This window comes from Podarcis bocagei, assembly GCF_964188305.1.
Source record: "Podarcis bocagei genome assembly, chromosome: 3".
Taxonomy (NCBI): Eukaryota; Metazoa; Chordata; class Lepidosauria; order Squamata; family Lacertidae; genus Podarcis; species Podarcis bocagei.
Window position 1 is genome coordinate 84,087,009 of NC_138127.1, and position 27,600 is coordinate 84,114,608.

General features: G+C 44.8%; 1 protein-coding gene across 1 annotated transcript in view; it reads right to left on the reverse strand.

Moving 5' to 3' along the window:
- Window positions 1-10,248: 10,248 nt before the first annotated feature.
- RPS6KC1 (ribosomal protein S6 kinase C1) overlaps window positions 10,249-27,600 on the reverse strand; it is a 108,674-nt gene continuing 91,322 nt past the window's right edge. Inside the window, exons 14-16 of the mRNA XM_081185976.1 lie at window positions 17,180-17,262; window positions 16,200-16,295; window positions 10,249-12,464 (exon numbers count right to left, since the gene is read on the reverse strand). Coding sequence (XP_081042102.1) covers window positions 12,354-12,464; window positions 16,200-16,295; window positions 17,180-17,262 — 290 coding nt within the window. The 3' untranslated portion in view covers window positions 10,249-12,353. The remainder of the gene's footprint in view (window positions 12,465-16,199; window positions 16,296-17,179; window positions 17,263-27,600) is intronic.

The following is a 27,600-nucleotide window of genomic DNA, read 5'->3' on the forward strand; positions in this document are numbered from 1 at the left end:
ACTTGAAAACACAGAAAACTACTTGTTCCTTTATAGGTCCACCATTGCCAGATGATGTCCACATTGCTATGGCTCCAAGATGCTTCTCCTATCTTTCTGGATCTGCAAGAAAGTTATATTGATTGATTGTAGTTATATGCCATCCAATCCAAAAAGGGTCAGGTGAGTAAGGGGGAAAGTAATAAATATCTTATTAAAATAATATAAAGCAGAATGACATTGAAGCAGAACAAAACAGCATTAAAATCCCACACAGAGACACTTGAGGCCTTCTCGGTAGTGGCACCCTCCCTGTGGAACACCCTCCCTTCAGATGTCAAGGAGATAAAGAACTACATAACTTTTAGAAGATATCTAAAGGCAGCCCTGTATTGGGAAGTTATTAGTGTTTGATGCTTAACCAGTGGCGTAGCGTGGGGGGTGCAGGGGGGGCGGCCGCACCGGGCGCAACATCTGGGGGTTAGGGTTAGGGGCGCAAATCCACGGGTTAGGGGGCGCAAATCCACGGGTTAGGGGGCACAAATTACTTGTCTTGCCCCGGGTGCTGACAACCCACGCTACGCCACTGTGCTTAACTATGTTTTATATATGCTGTAAGCCGCTTAGGGACGTGGGTGCCGCTGTAGGTTAAACCACAGAGCCTAGGACTTGCCAATCAGAAGGTTGGCAGTTTGAATCCCTGCAACGGGGTGAGCTCCCGTTGCTCGGTCCTGCTCCTGCCAACCAAGCAGTTCTAAAGCACGTCAAAGTGCAAGTAGATAAATAGGTACCGCTCCGGCGGGAAGGTAAACAGCGTTTCCGTGCACTGCTCTGGTTCATCAGAAGCGGTTTAGTCATGCTGGCCACATGACCAGGAAGTTGTATGCTGACTCCCTCAGCCAATAAAGCGAGATGAGCGCCGCAACCCCAGAGTCGGTCACGACTGGACCTAATGGTCAGGGGTCCCTTTACCCTTTAATGCATTTTTAATGTTGCACACCACCCTGGAATCTTTTGATAAAGGACAGTATATAAACGGAATAGAGAAATGATAATAATAATGGGTCTCCTCTGAGTAGAGTCAAACATTGGCTACAACTCGATGAGTTGGATCCAGATGACAGCGCTTTGATTAGACCCATTAAGATGAATGAGTCTTAAAGGTTGAGTCCCATTGATTTTGATGGATTTCCTCTAAGCCTGAGCAGATCCAACCTAGTGTTGTTAAACAGGGCGCCCCTGGCTGGCATTGGAACAAGGCTGCCATCTCTAATGGAGTCCAGCCTATTTGGCAGACAGGGCACAGGTGATGAGTTGGTGCTGTGCTAATGTAAGATGCCGTAAGAACAAAAAGAAAGCTCTGCTGGATCAGGCCAATGGCCTGTCTAGTCCATCATCCTGTTTTTGCAGTGGCCAACCAGATGCCTGTGGGAAACCTGCCATGACTGAGTCAAACAGCACTCTGCCCACCTGCAATTCCCCAGCAACTGAGTATTGCCTCTGGCAGTGGAGTTAGAGCACAGCTACTGCAGCTAGCAGCCTTCCAGTGCATGGATTTGTCTAATCCTGGGTAGTGATAAGAGTGAACAGAGCTTGCATCTCCCACAAGTCTTGTTAAACTAAGTTTTCCCTTGCAAAGCATGCTATTAAAAACGCCCCCCAGAAATCCTTGCTGTGTTATTGTTCAGAGAAACTCTTTAGGCAGACAAGGCTTGAACAAAACAGAACACAACCACCCCCACCAGCACCTAGTAAAAGCCCGGAAGGAATGGCATTTCTGGTTTGCACCATGAAAACAGGTGACATTTCTCTACCCTTCCCCGTACTTACCTTGCTCGGATCCAGCTGGGTGGCAGAAATTTAAATGTCTGTCGTTCAAGGGAAAAGTTTATTTCATCCAACAAAGAGGTTGTCTCCATCAGAAAAGTCTCGTCCCTGTCTGAAGACACGGGCGAGCTGCATTTATAGCGGCATTCTTTTATTTTTATTTTTATTATTCAGCTTTTCGGTAGAAATGTCACCTTTTTCAAGCAAGCTGTTATCGTGTGTTTCCCAAGCCAAACACATGGCCTCTAAGGAGAGAGGGGTTTGGGGTTTGTTTTTTATCTCTCCGTTTTGAGCTATTTGTGTTTCTCTTTCAAGGAGCTCCATGCCTTAAGGCACCTGCAAAAACAGTAACATCGCAAGAAGGTGCAGTTATTCGAGATGCATCGGGATGGGATGTTCAGTGGCGCGAGAACAGGGGAAGCATCCCACAACACCAGTCACCTTACCTTGTAAGCTCCATCTCTAATGCAGGCCATTCCCCCCCCCCCCACACACACACAATGCCAGCGCCACTTTTCTTCCGTTCGCTCTTTGTTTGCACAGTTGGGACCACTTTCTCAAAGAGTCAGTGTGCCTGACAGCAAAATAAGCCACACGAAAGGCTCAAGAGCAGCCAGCACAACTGTCTGCGATGCCTGCCAATGAACCAGATGCTGCCACATATTGGCATCTGGGGTCTGGAACGGCTACCATGCTCTCTCCCGTTTGGCTGGGGATGCTGCTCCCGACTGCTGAAGGAGACAAAAAGGAGAGGAGGCAGAGGGAGGGAAATGGGGGGCCGGGGACATCTACAAAGGATCGTTTCGCTGGGGACCGCTTTGAGTGCGTAAGACCTGCCATTCGCCCCAAGTTCATCTATAAACGTGCGTGGGAAAGCCCCAGCGCAGAGTTCTGAGCAGGGTTTTTGTCGGAGATCAGAAGTGCTCGTTCTCCGCATCAAAAGCTTCACGATCTTCATCTACCCTGAGACGAGGCCGCAATCATCTCCTGCTGGTCTCCACACGGCACACAGACAGGCAGAACTCCCTTCTAGTTTGGAGGGAACTCCCCTTCAGTTGAGGTCGGTCAAACATCACCCCTCCCCATTGAACTTCTGGCGCCTACTGAAGACTTTGAAAATTCAGCAGGCATTTTAACTGAATTTGGTTTTACAGTTTAACTGGTTCTTAGCGTTACTGTATTGTTACTTGCAGGACACATTGGAAGCAGCCTTATAGCGAGTCGGGTTGTTGGACCATCTAGCTCAGTATTGTTGACCCTGACTTTTCCAGCCTCATTCACTCATGGGGAACCTTCTAGAGCCAGTGGATGGCGGAGCCAGAAGTAAAAGTGGGTGGGGCCAGCATCCAAAGTGGGTGGGGCAATGGATGCCACTCTTATTCTTGGTGACATTCCAGCCACATAAAAATTTGAGGTTACTATACTCACCACTCTCCAGGCAGGCAGGCAGGCAAGAGGCATTACAGTGGTACCTCGAGTTACAAATGCCTCAGGTTACAAATGCTTCAGGTTACAAACTTCACTAACCTGGAAGAGTTACCTCAAGTTGAGAACTGTGCCCCAGGATGAGAATGGAAATCGTGTGCCGGCAGCGCAGCAGCAATAAGAGGCCCCATTAGCGAAAGCACGCCTCTAGTTAAGAAGAGTTTCAGGTTAAGAATGGACCTCCAGAATGAATTAAGTTCATAACTAGAGGTACCACTGTATTGCCATTCAAGGACACATTCCAGCCAGGCAAAAGCACCTGAGGAGACAGAGAAGAAGGGTCGGTGAGATGTGTGGCTTCCAGGGGTGTGTGTGGCCATGGCAGAGTCCCAAAGACTGGATTGAGAGATCTGGAGGACTGCATTTGGGTTCCCAGGACTGAGGCCCTAACTGACCATGGTCTCTTCTGCCTCTTGTTTTGCCAACTGAGGAGAATGACTAACTGCATGCTTCCATGCCTCATCTCCTCTCTTACATCGTAGTGTGATTTTGAGGGTCATCTGAGTAGCTTCTTTATCCAAATGGGCAGCACAGTACAAGGAAGGCATTAATACCGCTCAGAGGGTTGCCCAGAGATCAAAGCCAGGACAGACTGAAAAGTTCTTTGCAAAATCACAATGACTCCAGAAGTGCTACAGAAATGATAAACAAAAGGGAGCAAAGGCGGCCGCTCCCTGTCCTTGCCGTATGAAACCTTGCCGGACAAAATGATGAACTAAACAGTTTCCTGCATATTAGTGCCTATAATTCAATTAATTTGTCTTTCCATCATATTTGGGAAAGAGAATTGCTCAGAAGTTCACGCGGTGCCAAGGCAAGACTATCCAGAGATGCGCCGCTTATTAACCCCCAGTCAAATTAGAAAGAGGTTTTGCATTGCCGGTTTTTCGAAAGAGCCTCTGACCATCACGACATCTGTTGTTTTCTTGGCTGGTCCTCCCCTAATTCAGTTTTAGGCTTCCCTAGCCAGATCATTTGCCAGCTGGCCAGTGTGGTTTACTTCCCCCAGAAGGGCTTTTCCCAAACCAGCCAAACCTAGGATCTTGGGTTTACAGCTGCAGAAGAATCGGGGTGATTGCCCCTCCTTCCTGTGCCCAACACAAGGCCAGATCAACCCTCCAGCAGGAGAGCTTTAATCCTCATTGAGCACTCGGCTGGCCAAAAAGATGGAGGTAGAGCTGCCTTTGGTGAATCATTGCCTGTGGTCCCCCAACAGCTGGACCACTGCCTTAAGCCGTCACCCATCCACAGAAGCATTATCTCTTTGATTCCCACTTTAGTCCTTGTTGGAACAACAGCAAGGACAAATGTAATTCATCCTGCCCGGCAACGGACCCACGACTGCCACTAACACCAACACCACCACCATCCTGGACCAGCTGTGTGCTGCCTCCAGAGTCAGAGGGAGTGGGCCTCTGAATGCTAGTTACTGGGTAACAAAAGTGGGGGTAGTGTTGTTGCCCATGTGTCGTGTTTATAAGCTCCCCATGGGCATCAGCTTGGTCACTGTGAGACCAGGATGCTAAACCCAATGGGCCTTTTGTCTGATTCAGCAGGACTATTGTTCTATTGTATTCTTATTCTCTTTTTGGGATGTTAGGGGAGGGATAGCGCCTCTGGTGGGAGACACGCCATGCTCCTTCTGGAGTAGTTTGCCCACCTTCGGTCCCCACCCCACACTCAGCTCTCACCTGTGGCTCCTAGAAGCTGTCAGCATGCGACAGCAGCCACACCCCAGGAATGGCTTTGGCTGGCCAGCTAAAGCAAGTGAGGCTAGCTGATGGGTCTCAAACCCTCAGTGAGTTATGGAATTCCCCTGTATGTGAAGACAGATTCCGGTGGATTGAGCGGAAAAGACCAACAGTGTGTCCAACGATCAAGAAGGTGGTTTCTGTATCTGCTGTAGAGGGAAGTGAGGAGCAGATGGGGCTCGTCAACCTGGGAAGGTAGCCCATCTAAGAGAAGGAATACTCAATACTCTGATCCTAAACTTCTGCTGCCTTCAGGAGAAGAAAAGGCTAGGTAGTAAACCCTCCACAAATCAGAATTCAGATAAGTACAAATTTCAAAGGATGGCTATGTTTTTGTTATATTGTTTCAGAAAGCGCAATTTTGATAAGTTCAACTTTCAATACATCAATCAACCCCACACCCCTACTGCTAATCCAGAAGTTGTGGGCGCATCGCTTTCTTTCAGTGTCGCTGTAGAACACTGGTTTAGTGGGACTTTCCAGGGTAAATTTCCACAGGGCTCTTTTCACATATTGCTTACACATGTTTAACCAGACCTTCCAACATTCAGGTGATCCAAATCAGGACACTCGTTTTTTTCAGTCCTGAACTCTCATGGGAGTCAACCGACTCAGGCCAGAGAGCAAGACCAAAAAATGAGCGTCTTTTGATCCAGTGTTCTGGCGCGAAAGAGACCAAAAAACAACGCCTTTTGGTCTGGCCAGCTGGCTTGCACCAGAGCACCAGACCAAAATACAGGACATTCCAGGATCCAATCAGAAGCTGGGAGTGGCTTCTGTAATTCCAGGATGTTCCACTTAAATCGGAACAGTTGAGCAGTATGGTTTAACTATTTTTCTACATGGCCTGAACAGAGGGTTGGCTGAAGCCTACCCCATCTCCATTGCAGATAGGAATAGCTATTGTTCCAGGGCATGTCCCACCATCCAAATGACTGCATCGTGTTGACACGGAGTCTGCCCAGAATGCATTTTTTTAAAGAACTTATTCCACCTTTTCTGTTTTGTGTCAAGCACCAAGCAAGGAGAAGACCCTTCAAGGTGAAAGTGGGCAAAAGGTAGGCTGGGATCTACATGTAGAGTGCTAGATCATTTACAGTAGATCAAGAAGATTTTCTGACAATTATTTAAAAACAAAGTCAGATTTATTTTCATACTTATGCACCCACCACCACCACCGAAGAAAACTAGTTTGTTAGATTCTCTGATCTGCAGTAATTCAGATGGATGCCCTTCAAGTCATCTGATTCCAAGCTATTCTTTTGAATCTGTCTCCAGGGAATGCACCATGAAGTTCTGGATTACAACAAAGTAGATCCCACAAGCCTAAAGTCTGCCCACCCCACCTGAAGACATTTGAGGTGGTTGGAGAAAACAATTGCAACTGTGGGGAGCAGAGGGCCCTTCCCCCTCTTTTCCAACGCAGTGCATGTATAACACTACAATCTTAAGCCGTAAGGCAGATAAAACTGACAGAAGTGCATGATAAGTTCAATTTTACATTGGTGCTTGCCTGCTTCATTCATCGCATGTGCCTGGGAATTGTGAGAGAACGAGCATTCAGCGCTTCTCATTTAGATTACAGTCATCTCTTGATTAAATCTCCTTCTGAACAGCAGCATATTGTAACTTAAAAAAATAAATAAAGTATTGATGGCTACGAAAGCAAATAAGCTCTCATTTTATTACTTAAATCACTCTCATAAATCTTGCCAAAGAGGAAGTTCCTGTTTCTTCAGCTTTCCATTTGGCGTCCTTGAGAAAACAATCAGAACAACATTCACAAGAAATCTACAGTCACTTGAGTTCCTACTCCCTTGCATCTTGTTTAGTCTAAACATGTTATGGGAAGAACCTGCAGGCCTCCCCTGATGCAAAATCTACCAACTGGAATCTCTTTGTAGGAACTTTTTAAAGGACATCATAATTTGCAAACCAACAGAAGAGTCATCTAAGGCTATGCAACGGGAGGACCCCCCCCCCCAGACACCCTTTTTCTTGCACATTCATGATGATTGGGGCGCATGATGGCATCAGGGCACTTATGCGCAATCCCACTTCCAACACTGTCTGCACCTGCAAGTCTGGGGGTTGGACAGGTTGCTTTATTCCCAATGGGTGCATGCCCCATTGACGGCATAATTTGTGGCAGTGGGGAAAGTTTTCAATTAGCAATAATTGTACCTTGGATTAACCTCATGGTCTTGTTGAAGTCCTGTAACTCTGCATGCCACAAATATTCAGGGTCGGGTGCTTCTTGTACCACAATGTGGTAAAAGACCAACCAGTCTAAGCTGGTATCATTATTGTCCATCAAATGACTCCAGGGATTGAGGCCTTCAGAATGAGATCCTCTTCCAAACCAATGGGGGACACACTGCTGGAAGGAAACACTATATTTCTCTCAACTTCAGAGATTTCCTCACCTCTCAGCACAGGAAGTTGTTGCTGCAGCTCACCTGAGAGACTTCCTGTTATGTAGCCATGGAATGGTTTTGCTCAAAGGAAGTTTTGGAGAATGATGTAATCTTGGAGAGCCCTCCATCATAGTAATTCTACTGGTGACCTGGTTGCAGCCTACAGTGTTATTACAGTCCTGTGGCTTGTGTTTATATCACAAGGGAGAGAGGGAGTGGGGAAACAGGAGCAGAATAATTTCAAAAGAAAAGAAAAAAAGAGCTTCCAGATTTCCTTTGCTTAAATGAACTCTTTTCCTTTTCCATATTATGTGACCACGCAGTCCTGGTGCCTAACAGATGCAGTCTGTTCAGATGAACTTGGGGGACAGCCCATAAAAATCTAAGGTTGACCCATGAACTAGGATGAGCAGCGAGAGTTGTTGAAAAGCCTGAAAACTCCTTTACCAAAAGGAATTTGCCCTTTGTTCTCCGGATAAAGCTGGGGGGAAAGAATGCACAGGCGAGAGATATTAACGCATCGTGGTGTACAAGCGACCCAGCGTACTCTGCAAATGTTCAGAGGGGCTGGTGATGTTTTGCTTTTACAAAATGAACGTGGTGGGGTGACCAACCTGCATATCGGCTAATTATTTCTGTTCCAGTTCTCACTTGTGAGTGAACTGACAACTTTGCCCATCTTGCTGGAGACATTTCCCTGGCAGAGAGAACTGAAAAGGAGGGATGGGGAGGAAACTGAGTTCACATTTAAAGGCGACTCGATCAAATCCACATTTCCCGAAACAATGTACAAACCAAAACACGGCCATCTTTAGACATCGGCACTTGACTCTCAACTTTGCAGTGGAGTTCTCCAGCCAAGTAACATGTACAAAAATGCTATGGTAATGTGTGTATAAAATTGCATATTAACATGAAAAAAGTGTGTTATATGTGGAGAAACTGCTTTGCAAAAATGTCTATGTCAGGCAAAATCGCATGCCAAATTGTGTATATGGGGGGGCACTAAATAGCTGCTAAGTCTTCATGAGGACTTAAATTTGAAAATGTAGAGGACGGAATTTAAGACCGGTAAAATGAGAAACTGAGATTAATATTGATAGATCCGCCCATCCCTACTGAAAAATACTCTTTTCTTTGCTGTGTGACCCTTCTCAAAGTTGTGGGCTTCATCTTTCACTTTGAAAAGTGGGTTTCTCTAACCCGTAACCAGTTGCTGGAGAGAACTGCTTGAGGCTACGATGACAGCAAGTCTCACTTACACATGCAAATATATAGCAGGTGGTAATCCTAAGGCTTCAATCCTTGCCAAACGTCCTGGGGAGAAAGCAACACTGGGAATTACTTCAGAGAAAATGTACACGGGATCAGTTGATGTGCAGAGGCTGCGACAAAAATGGGAACTCCAAAAAGGAACAGGAAGCAGAAGAAGTAGCACTTCTGAATTCTGAACCACTGTTCTCTGAATTTCCCTGAAGGAGGACCAGTAGGGTATGAAGCACAGAACTTCATTTTTGTCTACCCCCCACCCATCCCCCTGGTTGTGGGTTGTTGTTTTTCTTGTTGTTGTTTAGGGTGGCGCTGTGGGTTAAACCACAGAGCCTAGGACTTGCCGATCAGAAGGTCAGTGATTCGAATCCCCGCGACGGGGTGAGCTCCCATTGTTCGGTCCCTGCTCCTGCCCATCTAGCAGTTCGAAAGCACGTCAAAGTGCAAGTAGATAAATAGGAACCGCTCCGGCGGGAAGGTAAACGGCATTTCCGTGCGCTGCTCTGGTTTGCCAGAAGCGGCTTAGTCATGCTGGCCACATGACCCAGAAGCTGTACGCCGGCTCCCTCAGCCAATAAAGCGAGATGAGTGTCGCAACCCCAGAGTTGGCCACGACTGGACCTAATGGTCAGGGGTCCCTTTACCTTTTACTTCCCGTTTGGAAGCTGCAGCGAGCACCAAAGGTGCAGAAACAGTTTCTGTAGGTATGGTCGGGTAGAAGTTTAATTCAGTTCACATTTTAAAGGCAAACTTACCTAACACACACTTTCTGAGAGGCAAAGCGAAACGCAGCCAGCCTTTGAAATCAGCCCTTTTGCAATGCAGTTTCTCCAGCCAGGTGATGGGCACTAGTGCACTAGTGCAAAGTGTGTTTCTAAAATGTGTGCAATAGTGAAAATAACACACGGGTGTGAATTATATAAGGAAAAACTGCTTTGCCAAAATGTGTCTGTTAGGCAAGGCTGCATGCCAAAAACGTGTACGTGAGGTGAAAATTCACATTAAGAACTAGCTCCTTTAAAAAAAAAAAAAAGCAAACTGATGAAGAAACGCAGAGAACTGAACTTGAAGAATGAGAAACTGAGAGATACTGAAATGGACATATTTGCCCATCCTTACCCAGAGAGAGTAAGACACCTGAAACCCACCATGCTGGTCTTTCCATGTGCTGCCCTGGAATGTAGCAGTCTTCTGAGTACATCAAAGACCTCCCCAAAGCTTTCAAAACATTGGGCTTGCACAAGAGAGAGCACTTCCTAGTTGCTTATAGTGAACTGAAGGGTGCCTGCACCAAATATCAACAGGGCACATGCCAACATGCGGGTGGTGACAGCTCCCAGCTCTGGAACGCCCTTCCTTCAAAGCCAAAGCAACTCTCAGAGGCAATGTTGAAAAGCATCTTCTGCAGCACGCACTTAGCAATCTGGGAACAGTGCAAGAATATCCTCATAGCAGTTTTTATCTCTGAAGACTTTGAATTGGTACCCTCTGTGAGTTATAAATTTAATAAAACAAAAGCATTTTTTAAAAAGAAAATCTCTTTATTTAGATAGAAATATCAACTTTGAGTGCTTTATTTCCCCCACTCCCTTCCCTCAAAACATCTGCAGCCCGCAGTATCGTCTCCTTTTTTTCTCCCTCCGGCAAAATTACCAACATGTTTTAAGTACCAATGGCAGAACTACCATGATTTTTATGGACTTAAGCAGTTGGTGGGCATACAACCCACCTGAAACAGCTTCTTAGTGAACAATCTGTTTGAAAAGAGTGATTGTTTTCCAGGAAAGGACAGCCATCTTCTTGTGGACAGCCCATACATGTAGTCAGAAACTTGCCTACAGCAAGTGCCATGGAATTCAAAATGGTAGAATTCTGTTGCATATGGAAGGCTTCCAATGCGCTTCTTGGTGAAGCAATTTAAGATGACCCCAATCCAAATCTAAGCACGCCAATTTGGAGGCTCTCTCCTCCTTAGGAGGGATGCACATAGGTAAGACACAAACACACATTTATTGGGTGTTTCTGAATGAAGAAACAGCATGGCAGTGGAATCTAGGAGGCGGCAAAATGACATTTTTTCAGAATTAATATGCACATGCAAATAGATCGTGCGGTACACGATTCCATTTTGCAGGTGGGATCCTGCACGGTTCAGCATTCCCACATGAAAAAAGAAAAAGCCAAAACAAAACACCACAACTGTCTTTTCCCATTAAAAAAAGCCCTTCTTTAGCTTTGCAGGGAGGGGAGATGGGCCGGCACTAATGCTTGATATGTTAGCTTTCCATGGTGACAGAATCACAGAACTGTAGAGTTGGAAGGGACCTCAAGGGCCATCTAATCCAACCGCCCCCGCCCCACAATGCAGGATTCTCAGCTAAAGCATCCAGGACAGATAGTTGTCCAACCTCTGCTTAAAAACCTCCAAGGAAGGAGAGTCCAAGGAGGTTCTGAAATGGGGAAGCATCCCAAAGGTTCCCCACCTGTAATCTGAGATGAGACAGGTAATGAATTCCATAGCACTTGATTTTTATCTGCCTCTACAGATGAGACCTAAAATAGCCTAAACAGGAATGTGGCAGCTTTGTTATATATATATATATATATATATATATATATATATATATATATATATATATATATATATATCTCCATCCAAACATTTATATCTGCACACTTAGTCAGCATCTTCTTGCCTTGCTCCAAGTTCAACTACTGAAGCAATCATGATCGGGCTGAGAGATATCCTGTCTTGTAGTGACTTAAAACATATAATTCACTGGAGGTTAGAGTTAGTGCTTTAAAACAAGCATTGCCAACCAACGTGCACAAGATAAGAGTAGCCGGATTGCCCTCTTCCATCTTTTGACAGATGTTAGGCAATCATTCTGGAGTTACATTACATGATGCTATGTACCTCACTCAGCAAACATACAGAGATATACATGTTACATGTCAAGTTTTGCAGAAACACCAAAGCATTTTATTTAGCATATGTTATTAATAAGTTATTCTTCTCCCCGTTCCCCAACCTCAGCTGCGTCTAGCTTAGGGAAGGAGTACATTGACACTATAAAAAGAGGGGGAGGGCAATTTCCAGCTGGCATATGCAAGAGGAGCTTGGCATGTACAACAGGAGTGCCCCAACTCCGTCATGACTTACAAGAGAAACACAAAAGGTGCATTCCATTATACGTAATTCCCAAGTACCCAAACCAGATGGGATCACGAACACAGGTCGCCACCAAAAACTTCCAGTTCTGTGTTGAGCTCCCTGTTCCCACGCATTCTCCACCCCAATCCCAAACGGCTGCCAAAAACATGAAAAGTGGGGTGAAGAAATGTACAGCATTGTTTCTCCAAAACAGAACAAAGACAGAGAGTGGGGCATGATCAGCATCACATCTCATCCTGGCCAAAAAGGACTACTAAATACAGTGCCCATTAGTGTAGACCACACCTTAGTTTGGCCTAGTCCTCAATTCTGGCTGAAACTGTTCTCTCTTTGATGCCTTTCCAGTCTCCAACTTTATTCATCCTTGCCCAGAAGATCCGAGAACCTTTATGATGGCAGCCAGCCAAGAAAGGTATCTGTAAACATGGGCAGTGGACTTGTCGCACCTTTTCACTTTGTTAATTCCGCCCAGTCGATGGGGGCAAAAAAGGGGTGGGATTTTATGTCTTCAACTCCGGAGATTCCAGCACCAAGACGCTCCACAGCATTGAACTGCAAAAGCTTAAGGCAAAATATACAGAGTTACTATGAACCATAGGAATAGAAGTGCTCAGCAACCATACCAGAATGGACTTGGTACAGTCCGTGAGATTGTGTTTATGATTGTATCATTCCTGTAAGCTTCCCAGAGAACTTAGCTATTGAGCAACATACAAACTAGGGAAGGCATTCAACAAATGGGGAACTAGCATCAATAAGGTCCCATCAGGGATCACTTCCAACTGGGCAACTCCCAGTGGCAGCGGCACCAACATGTGCTCTGCCCCTGCCCATCATAGGGCCTGAGATGGTTGGTGTTGGAGAATATACTCTGGTCTCAAGCCATTCAGTGGCAACTTCTAATTCCTTCCCTGAATTGCTACTAGGGCAATCCCACACACTGTGTGGCAGCAGACACCAAGTGCAGGCTCAACAGGCAGCCACTGACAGTCTTGGTCCCCCATCCCTGATTATGATGAACAACCCCCATCTTAACGAACTTCATTCTTGTTGCAGCCACACTTTTAGGTGTGTTTTGAGGGAGGGGGGAGAGTAATGTGCAAAGAAAGTCTTGATAATCTCTAGAAACTAGTGATGCTCCGAAACCAAGTCTAAAGAAAATGGAGCAGCTGATTGCCAGAATTATGAAAACTAAGCAGCTTGTTTATTTTGCATTGAAGAACTTACAATATATTCAAAAGGGGGGAGGAGCTGAATATATGTAGAAAGTGAAGCCAGCTCTTCATATCTGCAAATTCTGATGGAGAATGATTGCTTGAAAGGAAGTAACCAGCAAAGAGGCAGGAAAATATTTACCAAGGATAAAGGAGCTGAAGTTTACATTTTGCCATCTTATGAGACTGCCGCATTCTAAATAAACAGTTCAAAAGAATAAATTCGTTTCTGGGTTTCCTCTAAAGGACTGACTCCTGTATAATGCAACTCCCTACATCCCATTGTCATTTAGTAGTGCTCTGTATTCTTCTGGGCGGTGCGTCTTCAAATGCATACAACCCCATAATCAAAGTGAGAAATTTCCCCATAAAATGTATTCATTTGCACATCTTAAGTTGGCTCTGCCATTTAAAATCTCTCAAACCTCTCACTTGGTAGAGATAACTCGGAGAGCAAAAACAAGCCTCTCCTTTGTGAATATACATGAGCCGACAGAAAAACAGTCGCAGGCATTGCCATTCTGCTGTCCTTCCTGCAAAACGGAACAAGTGACAGCAGGTGGGAAAGTTAAGTGCAAAGAAAATTATGCTCTGAAGCTTTCTCCCCTTTCTGCAAGGAGAGAACTATAATCTTGGAAAGCAAATGCAGAATAAATTGTGCTGGATCTACATGGCTGGGAAACACACGGGTTTATTATGCTTTGCCGAGACAACCTTTGAGAAAGATCTTGTGGACAAAATGCCAGTCAAGTCAGCCCTTCCAAACTTCATCTAAAGAGATTTAGACATCCAAATATAAATAATAACAGCTCTGAATTACAGAATACTTAGTTGGCTAAAGGGGGGGGAGTGTGATTTTTTGTTTTTTTTTAATGAGGTCACTGGTTTTGGAAGCTGTGTCACGAGACACATTTGGCATAGCATCTGCACACTGTTCCTCTCCTAGGCATTCTGCAACGGGCTGACCCAAGCAACCCTGCGAGGGGATGGAAGAGGAAAATTACAATGACAAATGACCAGCCATGCCAAGAGCCCCTTTTTCCTTTTCCTGACTAAGCTTCCTCAAATATGAATGGTAGTTTCCTTGGATAGACACACAACAGAAGGTTGATTTACTAGCCAATGGGGCATAGCCTTCGACCCAAAAGTCAGCCACGTGCAGCCTAGGGCTGGAACGCTTCCTCTAGGACACGGGTGGCTTTGAACTTGGAGAGGAGGGAAATAGCAAATGGCCTGGCTTAAGAGGTCCCACGGGAGCTGAGCACTGCTATGTGTTGCTTTAATAAAGGTCTCCAAGATGCCAGTGGTAAAATTCCATTTATTTTCAATCTCTGTGTGTGCAGAGGGGAAGCACTCAGCCTTCTATGAGATTTTATGTACTGGATGAGCATAGTTATGGAGTATTACATTCACTCTGGTACAGTGGACAGGCTGCTATTGGTAGCAGCAGCAGTATTGCTATTTTACTACTCCTGTTAATATTATTATTAGTATTATTTCAGTTTTTTACACACCCTTCATCATAAGGTCTCAGGGCAGGCTACAAAAATTTCATCATCATCATTATTTATATCCCACCCATCTGACGGGGTGGCTGAGTCGATATTCAATATTCAATTCAATATTAAACAGTTCTGTTCAATATTAAAACAGTTTAACTCATACAAAAGGTGCAGGACTAGGGAGAGTCCTGAATGCATATATTTGTCAGGTGTCAAGGGGTGGATCACCCACCTCGGATCAACTATTAAAGACCTATTTTTTAAAAAAATTAAATCACCTGATTTTCGCAGTAAATTCAGGCCACAGTTATACTTGCCATGACCACAGCTGTGAAGGTCCCTTATGCCAAACCCTCAACAACTCTTTAACCTCTTTCCAAGATGAACCACCTTCACTTACAAAAATGGTCAGGAAATGCATGTCCATTTGCAGCTCTACACCTTTTTATGGCTATGTGCCTTTTGCAGGCCATCCTTGTTAATCATTCATTTCTCAGCTCCTGGCTACGCTCCCCACCCCCCACTTTTAAAGGACAGGTGTAGTTCTAGTTGCTTCTGTCTGTTTGCTGGGATGCTCAAGAAAGAAAGAGAGTATCTGTGGCCAAAAGGTGCAGTTCATTCCACCAAGACAGCCCACAGACCTCTGAGCACACTTCTCAGATTTTTAGTTCATGGGGGCTCCCAAGTAGATGTTAAACACCCCTAAGGACTTTCCAGAGAAGATGGCACAAACAGACATGATGCATTCACAACATTAATAGCTGCATGTTTTCCTAAAAGTAAATGCCAGAGGCCAAAGGAATAATCAAGGATTATAACTGTGGTGTAAGAGGAATGAAGCTTTAATTCTGGGGTGGGGAGCCTCAGGCCTAGAGGCCAAGTGCAGACTTCCAGGCCCCTCTGTTGCTGCCATCTCGAGGCCACACCCCTTAGTGGTTCTGCTGTGCACCCTCCTTGAGTGCTTTCACTAGGTAGATTAGGTTCTTGAACCCTTGTTAGCGTAGATACAGAGGGGTGTGGGGGACTGTGTGTAGAAACCAGCCTGCCGCACACAGGTGCAATTTTCATTTGTTCCTCCACCCACTTTTACCTCTGCACTTCCTGCCATTGGTAGGTGGCCCCCTAAAGGCTGCCCAGAAGGGAGTGTGGCCCTCGAAATGTAAGAAGTTCCACACTCCCTGCTTTAATGCCTTGCCTCTGCCATGAGTCTGATCTGGATCAGACTCTCCCATAGCTTCCATTTGTAGCTTCTACTTGAGCGGGAAGCTCCCACTGGTTGCAGTCCTTGCTCAGTTGAAAACATGGGTCGTGTGTGTGTGTGTGTGTGTGTGTGTGTGTGTGTGTGTGTGTGATATCAAAGGTTTACACCAACCTGGGGCCATTCAGATGTTTTGGACTACAATTTCCATCAGCCCTTGCCGGTATGGCTGTGACAAGCAAGGGGTTGTTGGGAGTTGTTATCCAAAACATCAGAAGGGAGAGCCAGATCAGCAAAGGTTGATGCAGACCCTTTAACCAAGAATCACCAGCTGGCATGTATGTGTGTAGAAAGCGCATATACAAATTCTCCAGGAACGTACCTGTTGAAGGAGTGATCTTGCCTCTTCTGAGATGTGATCTGGCACGTTCAGACAGGTGTGGGTATTTATTCCTGCTGGGTGGCACTCCAGCAAAGTCTATAGCAAACCAACAAGAAACATGATAATGTTGTTAATGTATATAGTGATATAATGATGTAAAAGAAGAGTAATGTGCACCACAGTGCTCTGCTCCAGAACCTCTGCACATGTGTCTCCCAAACAGTTGGCTTTGGGAGTTTGATCTGCTGAGAGCTCAATGTGCATGCTCAGAATCTCATTTTACATTCAGAGATGGAGAAGGACATGGTTCGACTTAGCATGCCATCGTGAATCAGGCTCATGGGTTAGCTCTAACCAGCAGAATGACTGAAGAGAAGCAGAACAGCCCTGATTTCCTCTCCTAGCACCTGCACATGTTAAACCATGGTTTGGCTTAGTGTGGCGTGCAAACCAGATTACTGTCTTGCCTTTATCTGTTCTCTTCCTTCCTGGAATTCTACAAAGTCCCCAAAATACAAGAGTCAACATAACAAAATACAGGAGTTAACATGATATATCAGCAGACTGTGTACAATGGTCAGCCTAGAAGCCTGCAACCCTAGTTTACATCCTGCAACAAACATTCATTGTAAATTTTGCTCCCGTATGATACCTTTTCAAGAAGAACGTAACTTTTTCATTGTCCCTGGAAAGACTTTTGGTGCCATGAATCTTACCAGAATGGTCCATTGTGAATTTAATTAACAGTGTCTACATTAACACAAGCAATGCTTCATTCTGCCCCAAGAATAGAGCATCCCTAGTGAGATGATCTAGCACCATCTGTTTGTCAGAATGCCTTTGCCTGTTGAAGAGTTCTGTGCAGGACAGAAGTATGCATCCTGCACTTCAGTTACTCTCAATAAAGAGACTGCTGATCTTCTCAAAGTTTCTGTTATGTGCTATGCCCCTTTTGCTAAATAATGGTCAGGATGGCTCACCTTCCCCGTCAGAAGTTCGAAGAGCAAAGCACCTAGACTCCACCAATCGCAGGCCTCTGTTTCTTCAAAGACAACGCCAACTTCTGAATGAAAGACATTTGCAATGAAAATCCAAGCGATGTGTGCACCTTGAAACTTGCATTTCCAAGGAGACACAGATGCTAGTGGAGCATATCTGAAGCTTAGCCCTTCAGACAACCTAGTGCATAGACACGCATCATTACAGACAAAACGATTTACTCTTCAGTTTGGAATGTCAAGAGAGGCTGCTGCTCCCTCCTAAACACCTCCTCCTCCCAGCCACACACCTTGAATGGCTTTAAAAGAGCATTAGACAAATTCACCGAGGATGAGGCTATCAATGGCACCTAGCCACAATGGCTATGTTCTCTCCTCACTGTCGGAGGCGTTATGCTTCAGAATACCAGTTGCTGGGAATCACAGATGGGCAGAGTGCTATAGAGCTCAGGTAGGTACAGCTTGTAGGGCTTCCCCCAGGAATCTGGCTGGCCACTGCTTCTTATGGGTTTATGTCAGTTCTCTCCATTGCAAATCTTTATGAAGAGGGATTAATCCCCCTGGCACATTGAAGGAAAGAGTATGCCCACTATAGCATATCACAGTTGGCTTTGGGAGTTTGATCTGCTGAGAGCTCAATGTGCATGCTCAGAATCTCATTCTGTCCTGGGTGCATGAGTGTCTCTTTACATGAACGCGGAACTGGTAGTTTGTTGCCTTAATCTTGGTTAGCACTGCCCTCGCCCCACACAAAATACAGCAGAACCATGGTATATTATCAGTCTTTATATCAAGGGTGGGGAACCTATGGCCCTCCAGATGTTGCTGGAATCAAACTCCCAACAGCCTGGCCAGTAGCCTGGGGTGATGCGAGTTGAAGTCCAACAACACCTGGAGGCGGTTAGCAAACAAAAAACCCCACTTTGCAAAGTTTAAGCTGTGTCCTCTGGATGTTGCTGGTCCCCCAACATCCCTGACCATTGACCATATTAGATGAGCCTGATTGGAGCTGTAGTCCAACAAGTTCTGGAGGGCCCACATTGGCTACCGCTGGTTTAGACATTCAGGCGTATCACCCAACCAGGTTTACATGATACAGTAGTTGCACAGAGCCAATATGGGAACAACTCTTAAGAATACAGTGGGAATGTCTGCTCAAATGTGTGCCAACACTGAACCGAATGGGTTCAGCTCTTCCACACATGAGCAGGACGGGGACTAGTGTCTGTTGCAACTCCCTGCTGTTTTGTTCCAACAAACCATAGCTACAGACCATAACTACATAAGCATTATCGTTCAGTCCTTTTAGACTAGCTTCCTTCTATAAATTTTCTAAAAAACCTGATTGGTATTAAAAAAAATATGCATCTGTGCTGTGTATATCTTTTGTAATTTACAAACAATTAAAAGCTGTATTCAAACAACCACTTAATGCCCTTTCTATAGAGCCAAGCCCAATGTTAGCCACCCACAAAGTAGTGAAATCAAATAAGGCTGCAGTCCTAAGCACAACTATGTTGGAGTGAGTCCCATTAACCTCTGTGGTGCTGTCAGGACAGGACTTTGGGCCCCAGGCCCAGGGCCCCACTCAGCAGAATAAGGCTGATTACCAGATTTTGCCAGTAAAGTAATACAGAATTCATTGTGCAGAGGAAGGTCCCCCATAAGACCTTAAAATCCTGAGTCTTAACTACCAGTACACACTCAGTGAGACTTCGCCAGGCTGCAACATCAGAATGCTGTGTGTGTTACTTCTGAGCAGAGATGCGTAAGATTGCACTAGAAGAATCCAAATCTTTAAATGTTTACTCAATGGAAAACCCCACTGAGTTCAGTTAACATTCAAGATAAGCATGCAAAGGTTTGCAGCCTTTAAGATCTTAGATGTTTTGGCCAACTGGGTAGTCGCTCTTCGATATAATTTTATTTTACCCTCCCATCCCTCAATATCTTCATTCTCCCTGCTTTGCCTCTCAGAGCTGGCTGTTTCCACATTCAGAATTAAAGTGAGAGACTTTCAATAATCAAGGAGACAGAGGCAGATAAACATTTGCCATATTCTCTCCCTTTGAATGGGTCACATAATGGCCACCACAACTTATTGATAGTAATAGGCTCAGTATATCACATCAATAAGGGTACCTTTTCTCTCAATAAGGCATCCCTGGGAAGAAGAAGAAAAATCTAGAAAACTATAGATTGTGGTGTGATTTCACGTGATAAGTTGTCCAAGCAGCTAATGCCATTCTGCATGACAAAATTGCTCTCCCCAGCCCCCCCCCCCAGCTTTAATGTTGCAGTAAATCTAATCCCAATACCCATTCTTAATAATGAAGCCATTTCGTTCACATCACCCAAGTCATTTACACAACAAATGGCAGCAACATACAAGCTTAAGTGACCAGTTGCTTTCCAAACTGCAATTTGTTCCAACAGGTCTCTCCACTTAGTGGATGCAAGCCATTCAAGAGTCATTCAGGGAAGAACGTGGGGCTATCTGGATTGAGAAGCAGGGGAAGATGCCATACTCCAAATCAGGTCATTGCTCCACCTACAGAACCCACACTGCCCTTGATCTCTGAACAGCCAACTTGGAGCTGTTCCTCAGCCTTGATTTTGATTTTCTCCATCCAGACGTCACAATGTGCTGAATTTGTCATCAGGTCATCATGCCAGGAATTCTCCCGATTGCAAGTCCTCTTTGGACTTTGTCTCCAACTAGCTGTGCTTCTTCCAGCTCCTCCCTAAATTTTCATCGGACAAACACTTTTGCAACTTCTTTTTTAATCCACATTAACCATCAAAATGTTTCCTGCAAATTTTGTACTCAGTTATGTTTCTCATATGCGTCCAGGAAGCTCTGACAACAAGGAAAGTCTGAAAAATTTGAAGCATTTCATTTCAAAACATACAAGCATCTACATTCTGCTTTGTGAAATAAAAATTAAAAACCCTTGTGTCCTTTAAGACAAAGACTAATGGCAATAGAAGGAATCCTTCTTTTTCTTCCTGTTAGCTGGCCTCAGGATGGATTTAAAACTTCCTCTAAAGCCATCTGGCAATATAAAAAGGACAAAGTTGTTTAGTGCCGTGTTATCAAAGATGATAAACACTCACTCCTAGCCTGCCCTTTAGCTCCTTTCAATTATATAGAAGAGCAACTACCCCACCCCAAACCATAGAACTACTACATTCAGGTCTTGCGACCTAATAAGTGGCTCCCTTTGAGAACTACGGCTGCATTTTAAATGTGGATTGCACTTTGTTCCTGGTGCCTTGAAAAATACAAAAAGAGTAATTTGCTGTATGCAATGTTTAAGAATACAGCACTTAGAATCCATTTGCTCTTCCGACAATAGCAGTGTGGAATTCGTAGATCGAAGATCAACCATGCCAAACCAATATTTGGACTCTCCAGTGCTCACATAAAGCTTCCCTGCCAATGGGCTCCCCCACTCATTTCAATGGAGGGTCAATTCTCTACACACAGAACTGGCTCTCTTTACTGATGCTCCATGTGTACCTAGGTCTCCGGATTACCCACCTCCCCTGTAAAAAATATTTCTATGCAAATAGAACTCCATTTTCCCCTACAACTTTTCTTTCTCTGAAGTGCCGAAACGTGCGAGTCAATATGACTTAACTTAAGGGCACAAAGGTTTGTTGTTCAGCAGCAACAAGCCCTAAAACGTATCGCAACAGAGTTTTGAAAGGCATTACTTGGTAAGGGCCAAGGATATCTCACCTGACCTGATGTGTCAGTTTCTAAACACGTGATGTGCCGATACTCAACCTTGCCCTGAAATACAAGCCCGCTGAACGGGAAGCCCTATCCCATAATCCTAGATGTATAGAGAATAGCTGAGGGTGTTCAGCAGGGAGAAGGGGGGTGGTACATACATCCAGAGAGGAGCTTTTTCCCACCTAGCTGACAGGTGACAGAAAAAGGTCTCGGCTAAAACTGATGATGCCAATAATCTAGGGAACAAGGGGAGGAATCATAGCCGAGTAGTAAAGCACACATCACACATGCAGACGGCCCTAGGCTCAACTCTTCTTATCTCCAATTAAAGGAACAAGTGGCAACACTGGAAAAGGACTTTCCCAGGGATCTCAGATTATTCCATTCAGTACTATGGCAGATGGAGCACTGCTATGACTCCGCATTGTATGTGATACCCTGGCTTCTGACACCTGACAGGTATCTTTTTAGGACCTGCCTTGTTTTTGTCATTTCGTTCTAAACTGTTTCTAATATTTTGAAATACGGTGCTTTAATATTAATATTGTGTTTTAATTGTTGTAAGCCTCCCTGGGAACTTAAGGTGAAAAGCAGGTAATAAATGATAATAAGAAGAATTTCTTTCACATGACAAGTGTCCTGATATTGACAGCAATATTTGTTCTCTTGGAACAAATTAAGCGCTGATGTCCAGACTGAGGGTAGCCTTGACTAGGCTATAGCTCCTTGCAGATAAGAACAAAAGGATCAGCTAGCCTCCCCTGAACCAAGTCCCCAAACTGCAGTTTTATAAACTTTCTATTGTTTGTGAGCTAGCAGCAGCTATACCTTTTGCCTTGTTTTGCTGCCAATGACTCAGTGTTCAAAACTCCCATTGTTCTAGGCGCGTTTTGCGACAGGGAATTTCATAAACGCGAGCAGTTTTATAGCTCTGGGTCCAGTACTGCGCCTCAGATTTCAGATTAAAGTTGCCGCTGTTACTTGGAAGTAAATCCCAGTCAAGTTCAATGGGGCTTCCTCCCAAGTAAAACATGGGTAGATTGGGGACCTGAAAACTTTCTTTTCTTTTAACCCCAACATGTCTTGTTTAGGTTTTGGTTGCCTTGTTTAATGTACTTTTAATGTATGATGTGCTTTTAATCTGAAATATACTAGCCAGTTAGTTATGATGGTTTAATTAGTGCATGTTAAAGCATTATCTATCTCAGACTCTCACAGTGATGCTTAAAATCCAAACAAATTTTGGACTGAGATCATTGAAGGACCCTTAAGTCTTAGGTTTGCAAACTGGACACTCAAGGTGGGCGTCTCTGCCATCAGCTGTATAGGCCTTTAATATGTGTTAACTGTGGCGCCAAAAAGATATATTTGTATGAAGGAAAGGGGGTGTAGTGAGAATCCAGGGCTTGTCCGCAGAGTGGAAGGAAAGGAGGACCTTTTTCTGCCTCCCCACTTCCAGCCACTCTCTGATGACTGCAGAAGAGACCCTTTAAAAAATATTAGGGGGCGGGCAAGGGAAGCATGTATTTGTTTTTTGAAGTCTTCAGATGAGGACTAGACCATGTGAAAAATGAACATAAGATTTTAGCTGCAGTTCATTCATTTTCAGCTTTGTATTCTTGTTATAAAAAGTATGCCTAGACATTCCGTTGTTGTGCCCATAACCTACTGTAGGTTTAAGGTATCATTTAGCTCCTAGCTTTCATATCTCAGTTTCTAACACTACAATGACTCTCTAAAATCCAAGATCATAATGTTGACGGGGGCGGGGAACGGTTGCAGGAATATGTCAATAACAGAAGGCGATCATTTGCATTTCAAAATTTATCTTTCTTGCTCAATTAGACCAAAACATGTTGATTTAAAAGGTTTGTGTGTGAGAGTGTTTGTGTTTCTTTTTTCAAACTTATTTATAGAGCAGAATAATGGCCCCCCTGCTAGCTTGGCATTTGCTCAAAATTTTCGGTCCCTGCAAATCGAATGTTACTGGAATTTTTCCCTCAGCTCCCCTCCTCCTCCTCCTCCCCTCCCCACTCACCCCTCCTCCCCCTTTCAAAATACCAAGGCACATTAACCAAGAGATAAAAAGATCGGTTGCTGATATTACAAAGCACAGGGCAGGTGGTTAATGTTTTTTTAGCACAAATATGTGATAAGGATTCCCAGGGGACACTGGGAGCAAAGGGGTGTTTAAACAGAAGTGAAACATTTGCATCATGAGTTCAGGACAACTTTGCCCTTTTATCCAAACACCACCCACATACATAGATATGCTTACATTACTATATATATATATATATATATATATATATATATATATATATATATTGGATTTCTTTTTCTTTCTTTAAAAAATGAATGAACAGCAAGCATTTTGGGAGCTACCGGTGTAAACTCTCAAGCACTGGTTACTAATTTGCTGTTAGGAAATTAAACCTGCTCAGACCACAGGCCATCCACTCTGGTGTTTTCTTCCCTGATAAAACTCAAGATTGTTCGACCAGAACATGCGTGCTCCAAAATACTACGATATTATGTGTCAATAATATAGGGTTGTATTCAACCCAGTGCTGAGGAGAAAGTTCTGTCAGTGCAAGGATTTATTGGACAATGGGAAGTTATCCCCCTCCCCTTCTCCCAGGCACCCCTAAATCAGTTCTGGGGTTCCCCCAACTCTCCAGAACAGATATGGGGATAGTGCTATGGGGACAGGGGGAGGAAGGAGGGGGCTCCAGTGCTAATCCTTGCTCCAGTGCAAATATTTTGTTGAATACCTCCCACAGCCCACAATAGCCAGTGCTTTGGCTAATCAGCAGAACTGAGGCTGCGTTCACAAAGAAGTTTATTCTGTTTCCCTGACATCTGCCCAGCCATTAATTTCCACTTTATATCTGAGCTTCCACACGACATAGAAGCCGCGTGTTATTTGCAAACGGAATTTTCCCTGGAAATGAACAAGAGGGAAATGAGCGCCAGACTTGTGCTATATTCTGCTATATCTCTGGAGGTTGCTTTTATGTCTCGTGAAAGCTCAGATACGATGTGGAAATTAACAGTTATGAGAAATGTTAGGAAAAGATAATAAATGTAAATGCAGCCCGAGACTACTGTTGCTTTCCCTTACCTCTTCCTCTCCGTTGTGTTATTGATTGTCACGACTGATCTGCGTTTTAAGAAATATGGAGCTGTTTTGTTTTCTGTGCCTTCCGCTCCGTATCGCTAGCTGACGGTGCAAAGGATGGGGAAACCCTGCAGATAATGTCATCAGGGCACTGAGTAAGTTGTGCTATACATTCTGCAGGCAAGGAGGGCAACACATGAGTCCATGCGGCTGCATCCTGCGTCAATCATATGCTTAGCAGAATTGTGGGAATTATGGAATCATAAACTGAAAGATATGACTAGCTTGTGTCTATCAATTTCAGTGGGTCTATTCTGAGCAGGATTAGCGGACTACAACCCTATTTTTGGCACCAGTATTTCTTACAATATATAGTTCTGCTCTTGTGATTGTAAGCCTTTGGGCACAGTCGTGTGTTTTATAATTTTCATACGCAGCCGCCTTGCTTTTTATGGAGCTAAAACATATTATTAAATGTTCTTCTTCTTTATTTTATTAATTACCAGGATGGATTTTGGAGTCAATCATTCCTATTATGCTACGGAATATAGTGATTTTTTTAAAAAAAAATCTGACTTTTGTTTGGGCAGCACGCCTTTTTCGCTTTGGCGAGTGCTTTACTTGGAGAGCTTCTGCAAATAGCATTATAGTTATTTATTTCAGCTTAAACTTCTTTACGTAACCTGTCCTTGGGACTCTGGGAACTAAAGGGATGGCCTGATATGTGATAGTACTAGAATACTCAGAAACTCGCACAGCCGACAGAGCAGATGAGCACAAGCAATTACAACAAAGCTCCTCTATATCTAGATCTGGAGCACTGGGGGGAAATGCTAGCCGCCCCCCCCCCCCTTGACCACAGAAATCAGTTAATGGTAGGTTGCCATCTACTGGCCAACTTCAAGAAAGAATTCCCCTGGCAAAAGCTGTTTGAGGGCCGAAGCAGATGCTACCAGCAAATGAATATTTTGGGTTTGGTCATTCCACACACACACACACACCCTCCAAGCCAGAGGGCTGCTTTGTTTATGGAAAAGCAACCAAGGGAGGGGGGCTTGACCCTTTCCCTGCCGACTGCTTTCCCACTCCCACTTGCTACCTTCCAAACACTCCTGTCTTGAAAAGCAGCTGGAAGAGGCACTTTTGGAGCACAGAAATGGCAGGCATGGAATGGATTAAAATGGTGCACATTTGAAATTCAGTTCACCTTATTGTGATTTTGAGCTGCAGCCATCTCGGGGTTTTTTGTTTTTTGCTTTGGTACATGGAATAAGGTAAAGGGACCCCTGACCATTAGGTCCAGTCGTGGCCGACTCTGGGGGTGCGGCGCTCATCTTGCTTTATTGGCTGAGGGAGCTGGCGTACAGCTTCCGGGTCATGTGGCCAGCATGTGGCAAACCAAAGCAGTACACGGAAACGCCGTTTACCTTCCCGCCAGAGCAGTACCTGTTTATCTACTTGCACTTTGACATGTTTTCGAACTGCTAAGGTTGGCAGGAGCAGGGACCGAGCAACAGGAGCTCACCCCGTCACAGGGATTCGAACCACCGACCCTCTGATCGGCAAGTCCTAGGCTCTGTGGTTTAACCCACAGCGCCACCCGCATCCCTTGTACATGGAATACTGGTCCTCTAAAAGTGGATTTTATTTAATGGGCATTTTAAAAGACAAGTTGGAGAAGTAAATCGCAGCCTGTTTCTCTCCACATTGTCTCTTTTCTCCAGGATCAGGAGACAAATTATTTTTAAAAAGGCAAAAGGGGCTGGGCTGAAACAGAAGCATCAACCCTGCAGTCCATGTGTGCTGGGGCTTTGCCCCCAAGCGGGTTGCAGGGGAAAAACTGCAGAACCAGTGTGTCGTTGCACAGTATTGGGTATGTTCTTGAAGGCCAAACAGGGGCCTTTTCATCTGCCAGGGAACTGTTTTGCTGTATCAAACCAAAGCGCATCTCACCCAGCATACTGCTTCCAGTAGAGGTCAGCAGTGACTGCCTTTCCATTTGTTCCCAGAATCAGATGTTTGAGGGTATACTGCCTCTGGACATGGAGGTTCCATTCATGCCACATAGCCATGAATGTATGACCCTGTTTAAAGACACCAAAGCCAGTACAACGTCCCAGGACGTGCTTTGGCATATAACCACAACATACATCAAATCAGACCATCGCTCCATGTAGCTCAGTATTGTCTACAACTGAGATGGCATACTGTGCATCTGTCCTCCTATGGAACAAGGTCCTTCCTGGCAAGCCAACCACTGCCTTCAATCTCACATACTTTGCACATCCTTGATTGCAACAACCCTGCCTCCTGCATTGTAGGGGTTTGGACTAGATGGCCATTGGGATCCTTTCCAACTCTACAATTCTATGCCTTGGAACGTAACTGGGGAGTTTTTATTATTCGCTTTGTTGCTAAGGTCTGAACTGCTTTGGTATTTCTTTTTCCTTCTGCAAATGAAAAAGCAGCATAGAAATCTATTTAACAAATTACATAAAGAGAAGAGGAAAGGGCTGTCCCCTTCTCATGCCTCTGCAAAAAACACATCGACTGGAAGTGCATTGGCTCCAATGGAGAAAATGCCTTACATCTGATAAAGGACATGATCCAGTCCCTCAAATTAGGAAGGGGTGGATGGGGTAGAAGAGTCAGAAGAAGCTTGACATGGGACCCCCAGCCTCACCCCTCTTCTGCTTTACCCCACACCAAGAGACATAAGAGGCAGCTCTTCTTGCTAATTCCTCTGTCAGCTGGGGAGTCTCAAAGCATCTTTTCTCGACTTGGAAAGATGCCCTAGGATGGAACTAAAGAGCCCTTGGAGTAGCAGACAATCACTTCACTCCCCCCCCCCCATGTGACCATTCATGCTGCGTTGCCACCTGCATTCATCCCTTTCAACCATGGAGCCAACATATATCCACACAGCATAAATCCGGGCGAAAAATATGAGGGGAGTTTGAGGGCCGAAGTTAAGCATGGCAAAGAGCATGGGGATGCTCCTGGCAAAAAATGGCAACCCAGCATTGACTCCTTCCTCTCCCCTGAAACGAGGAGTAAATGATGCCTCATCGTCACTTCCCCCAGTCATTTCATTGGCTGTGTTTGGGAGGGGAGGAGAAAAATGTGAGGTGATGGCCATCATCTCACACATTGTTATTACTGTACATTATATAGCGAAAAGAGTAAACCTGGCATAGGACTGCCATTTTCGGTACCTGCCCCCTATTTCCCCCCCTCGTCTCATCAGGGCAGGCTCCCGATTCGGGACAGTCCTTAGCAAAGTGCACTCTGGTGGCCCTATTATGTGGGCAGGTCTTGGCAGGTAGGAAGCAGTGCCAAGTGACTCGGAGTCATTTCATAATTTCCCACAATGCCCCGAGAGCAATGCTTCATTTAAGATCGCTGTGAGAAATCAAAATGGTGGCTCCCAGACCTAATTGCCCAGTGCTGCTTGGACTGCTGTTCTTGTTGCTTTGAAGTAGAAGTTAGGACAGGAATAAGTGGTGGACTCTGCTTAGGGTAGGGGTAGCCAAAGTGGTG